This window comes from Ptychodera flava, chromosome 10, assembly GCF_041260155.1.
Source record: "Ptychodera flava strain L36383 chromosome 10, AS_Pfla_20210202, whole genome shotgun sequence".
NCBI classification, from domain to species: domain Eukaryota; kingdom Metazoa; phylum Hemichordata; class Enteropneusta; family Ptychoderidae; genus Ptychodera; species Ptychodera flava.
In genome coordinates this window covers 2743371-2749078 of record NC_091937.1, presented here as the reverse complement: position 1 = coordinate 2749078, position 5708 = coordinate 2743371, and the positions used below count along the sequence as shown (strand labels likewise).

The window sequence follows — 5708 nt, the reverse complement described above, 5'->3', positions numbered from 1 at the left end:
ATCAATGTCCAGTGGCTACGAAATACGAGAAGCGCTGGCTTAATACGCCGCTGACAGGTTTAGTGGTCTGCTTAAAGCTAACATCATTCAAACCGAATCAATTACTTCATACTTAGACTGATCTGGAGATGTTCTTACACTGCACGTACTTTCGTCTGTCTTTCAGAGCGCCATCTTTCGAAAGTAATGGAAACATTTATCAACTAATCCCGCCTAATCCTTTGAAGATCTTAAATATCAACTTACTTTCCAAATTCCTCGCCTTCTTCTGTTGTCTCAAGCAATTTCTCATTCTTTGTTTCTGGTAACAGCAGCATCAAAAAGCCAGACAAAATTGAAAATGCCCCAAAGATAACATTAGGCAAGGGTTCCCAGAGCGCCCTCAGTGACAGCGCCAGAGGGGCCAGCACTGCACCAATTCGGGACCACATGAAACACAGGCTACAACCAGTTGCCCTTGATTAAATAACAAACGAAAGGGACCATTTCGAGCAAATTTGACTCACATTCAAAACATAAATGTGAGTAGCGTTCATAGATATGTATATTTTGACATTCCAATTATCAATTATTGACGCCTTGCCTTCATTGTAAGTGTAATCACATACGACAGTTATGAACAAAAATAATGGTCTTACCTCAGAGGAGTTGGATAAAGTTCTGCTGTGTACACAAAATTTATCGAATAAGCGATGGAAATGAAGAATTTACCAATCATCGCAAGCGTTATTCCAATCCAAACCATTTCACCTGTTTAAAATTTATAGAAATGAGAAACAAAATTCAAGACCAACACATCAGTTTGAAAATATCACCGATGACACTTTTTGTCAAAACAAATATACGAAGTCACTACAAATTTTCATTTTGCATTGAAACAATACGTTATCAGTCAAGAAAACTAACAAGGTACATCAATCACTTGAGGTTTTTTATTATGGTGTTTTTCGTTTTGCAAGCCATTGTGAGATAACGACAAATTATGCCGTACTAGTAGTAAACGAAAACCAGATGTGAACTGAATGTACTCACGTGGTTTGCAACAGGTTCATTACATAGTGGTACACTTCACAGAACAATCAGATATCTGTCAACATTATATGTAGCAGGTTTCATCAACTTTCGCACAGTACTCTCGGAGGTAAAAGACTAATTATAAAAACTTCATTTAATATGCAAATGAGCTGTTTATCAACTTGGCACTGCTCAATGCTTCATGGGACAATTAGATATCTATCAGATCAACATCTGATCAACAGACAGACAGACACACTCACATACACACACTCACACACACACTGACAGACAGACATCCAGACAGACAGACATTGCTACGACATTAGCTCAAGTGTGTGAACACGTAAGCTAATGACTTACAAGAAGGGGTGAAGAGTGAAATTATTAAGGCAATGCCTCCAGTGACGAAGGTGCCACACATGGACCATCGCCGTCCGACCATTGTGTCCGGTATTATCCAGCCAGCGAAGTAGGCAGGGATCTCAAGCGCAGCAGAAATAGCTGCATTAAGATAATCATTACCGCCGATATTTGAAGTATTCAATGACAGACCATAGTACACAAGGCTGACAGTAAACCTGTGTGAATGTTGACAAAATTAAACAACAATTCTTTATCGTAATAATTTTCGTGTTGTCTGGATTTTTTTTTGTAACAGTAGCGTTATAAGCAAAATAAAAAAAATCAACTAGATTCAGTAAGAAAGACGACGATGTTAAAGTACATAGGCCGATATTCGTAATGTGTCGGTTTTCATGTTACAGTGGAAAACCTAAGTTTATAGCCTTCAAATTTCGCCAGGGTGAAAATGAACGTCATCTCAGATACCTCTTTACGCACAATGTGAAGTGTATTTTTCTCTCTGAAGCAATCAGCGTTTTGATAAACACCCCTACGTCCTTAAATTCAATGAAAAGGGATTCCCAGATACTCACCAGCCGAGGAACAAGTTCATTGTTCTTTTTCTCATGTAAGGATATCTAAATATATCCAAACTGTTGCCTTTTCCAACCGCAGTTTCTTCTTCCTAAAATTTATGAAGTATAAATTCTATGGTGAAGTCTATCACTTTCTCTTCATTATTTACATGAATGTAGCTGAAAATTGAGTTTACATATACGCCACAACATAAAGGGCGATCGCTGCATGTTGTGTCTGTGGTTGAAGAACCAGCATTTGGAAAGAATGCTCGTCAGTGTTAGCCTCCATCGCCCAAATCGTTTCTGGTCAATGCGCACGTTATTTCAGAACCTGCGCGTTATGGCTTTTTTTTTGGGGGGGGGGGGGGGGTTACATACTCATCAGTACAACTATCTTTGATATCCCTGTTTGAATATCCAAAAATGCTAAAGAGAAAACGGAAGTATTATGCAGTCGGTGATAAAAGACAATAACTGTTGCATTAATAGTGCCAAACCAGCATTGTTAGGAATAAAGAAAAAAGAAAACCGCGTTGTCGTATCATTTTTGCTGAATGTTTAGGACCAGAAACACTTTTTTTTTTGCCTCAATGCATTACTAAGAAATTCTATAGTTTTTGAGGAAACACCAATTTTTATTTTGTCTTTGACCGACTCTCAACTTACCTTCTGCGCTTTTTCTGGATTTGCTTTTATTTCTTCAAACACACTTTCTGGCACCAGCGCACCATTTGCCTTTTGCATTTTTCTGATGATTTTCTCTGCTTTCTTTACTTTTCCACTCGACAACAGCCATCTTGGTGATTCTGAAGCTGTCCTGTTTGAAATATTTATATAAGGAATTTGATGTTGAAGAGGTGTGCTCGATCGCTATTCTATACGAGGTAGCCCTTTTAGCTGTGTTTAAATTGTGTGTCAAAACAAAGTACATAGTGTAATCACATCTGCTCAGTGTAAGATAAGTTAAACTTTCATAACATTCGTCCGTTTAAAGTCAGCAAATCCTTTGCACTTTGCAAATTTTGGCGAAATCCAGGGCATGGAAAAATCGAGCAAATCAGCAATCTTCAAAAAATGTTTCTTTAATTTATTTATAGAAATGTTCTTTAGTGCTTAGGCAAACTTTCCCGTATTTTATCACGAGATAATCAACAGATACATACCACCACAACGTTAACAAAGGAACACTTAGCAGGCTCATAATGAGTTGAAGCACCCACCAGTAACGAATGAAGTAAGCCAAGAGAGCTAAGAACAAGTAACCAAAGGCGAATGAAAAGTTTCTAACAAAATTGGCAAGGAGTCGCTTTGACGGCCCAACGAGTTCGGTACCTGTTGAAAAGTACAAGACCAGCAAAGTATGAATCTTCTCAAGTTTTGACTTGGTCTGATTCGTCTTGATCATAGTTACAAGCCAACAACTGTCAGAGTAGGCAATTCCTTTTGTAATAGTGATATTATTTTCACTACTAAAATATTTTACTATGAAGTCAGGGTGGTACATCAGTGTACCTGAAAAAGTTTACCCCTCCGGCCTATCTTTCTCCGTTCTTTACTTTAATTTGCATATGTCGATATGAATTTCGGTTGCAGTTTGGATATCAATTGAACATAAAGGCTAAGCATATATTTTAAAATATTGTTATGTGATTTAGATCTTGTAGAATTTTTTTTTCAAATCTACCGGCATTGAACAGAAAATCTTGTACCCTGGGACGTGAAAAGATATATTGCTAACACATTACTGATCATTTAAAAATCTTTAAAGCTTTTTTGCATCTCTGTGTTTGTCTATGGCAAGCAACCGGCCGTCTGTATGTTAGCCTTTTTTGTCATTTCATCGCGCTTTCCCTTACAAATACAACACCAGAAATCCACGATCGTAGACGATGAAATTTAAACGGTAATTCAATTATCACTCCCTCCAACAAAATCTTCTCCTGCTAGTTTTCTGACTCTGTGCTACCTATAGTTTTGAGGTTTTACCTATAAGATCCGTCGCTATAATGATGCCCGTTGACGTGAAGCCAATGAAAAGCCTGAAACCGGAGAAAGTGACTATAGTCGGCGAGAAGGCAGTGACAATGCTGAAGACTGTAAATCCAACCGCACAGATCGTGGCAGTGGGTAAACGACCAATCCTGAAAGAAGATAGAACCACAGGCGACCCAATAAGTTCTGAGTTTTTCACACTGTTTTCTCTATCATTTTCTCTTCTTTCTTCATGCTCTGAATGATCGGAATAAATAAAATAAATGGTTTATATAACCTAACCTAGCCTCTGTGACTCTTTATTTATTTTACACTCCATTACAAGGATATATATCTCTCATACACACATGCTGTAATTAATTAGTCAACACAACTAATTATGCTAATCCGTGAACTTATCAGGGATTTTACGGGTTGGTCAACATCGCGAAAGATAGGAATGATTTATGATTTGAGGTATATCAAAACAAGCCAAGACAGGTCATGCGGCGGGCAATTAGTCGTAGCAAAATCAGCAGAGCATATGCATTATTTTGTGGTAGAATTGTAGCTGCCCAAATCATTAAATACAATGACAATGGCAATAACAAAGGTAGAGCAAGTTAAAGTTCTTCGAAGTATAAAGATGTCAAAATCATGATTTTTACAATATTTTATATCAGACTGTAGCAAATACAGTCAATGTAGTGTGTTTATAGGGTTGTATTTATGAGGCTTTTAACACTTTTGGATATCAGACTTTAACTACTGGTGTTACCTTGACTACCATTTCTACCTTGACCACTCTTGTTACTTTTACAACTGGTGTTGCGTTCTTCAACTTGGTCTTTCTCAATAAACCATCTCTTTGTTTCTAACTCCCTAACGGTCTTTGCGACAAGAGGTCTGGGGTAGACTCATCTATCGCAAGGACCAATGGTAATCATTTTGATAACTACATTCGAACAGATCTTTTAATAACTGAAAGCTGATGTCCTAAAATGTATGAACGAATTTTTTCAATCCATCGGCTACACATGAAAGTTCTTCTCAAGAAGTAAATTTTGAAAGTTTTACAAGGACTTTTGGTATCGGGTAGCTAAATAACGGTGGCTCATTTGTTGGTTTTTCACAAATTATGAAATACAGCATTAAATTACTCAAACACCAATATTCAGTTCCAGGCATTTACTGCTCCGGTCTCACAACGCAATTAACAGTAGGTCATCACGATTTAGGTTATTTTGGGAATTTTGAGATATTTTGCTGTTTGAGAACATTAACTTACATTGTTGTATTCAGGATTATGTACGGTAGCTGTCGCCAGTCGTTTACGGCATTTTCGTTGCTGCAGTGTCACGGCTGAGGCCTTGTGCTTTTGGCACTCATGGTCATGCTTCAACATCCCCGATTTGAGCATTCGGCGCTACGCTTGAGAACCATCCCCCGGCCCCCGACTCCAAACCCCGTATGTGCGAGAGACTCGGGTGTCCTATGTCATTTTCTAAAAGTTTTACTCAGTAAAAACCTCTCAGATTGCACCAGACTGCACTATTGCACACATCAATTTCGCAAAATTTTCCACTCAACAGAGGGGACACCCCCTTCTGGCATTCTCCTCCTCAGCCTCTCGCGTGCCCCCCCCCCCCCGTTGTGCGAGAAATGCATCACCAATGTTCACAATTACCGATAAATTGTAATATGGTTCACAAGCTGCTCTTTAAAGTGACCTTGACTTATCAAAGCACGTTATATGCAGCCTCTTCAAAGTTTGGAAAGCACCATAAATTTACTCATAAA

General features: G+C 38.3%; 1 protein-coding gene across 1 annotated transcript; it reads right to left on the bottom strand.

Moving 5' to 3' along the window:
- Positions 1–242: 242 nt before the first annotated feature.
- Positions 243–5313, bottom strand: LOC139142954 (solute carrier family 22 member 21-like). Its single transcript, XM_070713149.1, has 9 exons — positions 5197–5313; positions 4687–4798; positions 3924–4166; positions 3101–3269; positions 2604–2754; positions 1953–2044; positions 1378–1595; positions 639–750; positions 243–301 (listed from the first exon to the last, which is right to left on the bottom strand). The coding sequence occupies exons 1-9, from the start codon at positions 5311–5313 to the stop codon at positions 289–291; spliced, it is 1227 nt and encodes a 408-aa protein (XP_070569250.1). The 3' UTR covers positions 243–288.
- Positions 5314–5708: the final 395 nt, after the last annotated feature.

Excerpts from the sequence above, each read along its gene's own strand:
- LOC139142954 (XM_070713149.1), bottom strand. The coding sequence starts at position 5,313 with ATGTTGAAGCATGACCATGAGTGCCAAAAGCACAAGGCCTCAGCCGTG. Across the intron at positions 4,167-4,686 it reads AGGTAGAAATGGTAGTCAAG|AGCATGAAGAAAGAAGAGAA; the intron begins GTAACACCAGTA and ends CCGATCATTCAG. Across the intron at positions 1,596-1,952 it reads ATGAACTTGTTCCTCGGCTG|GTTTACTGTCAGCCTTGTGT; the intron begins GTGAGTATCTGG and ends ACATTCACACAG.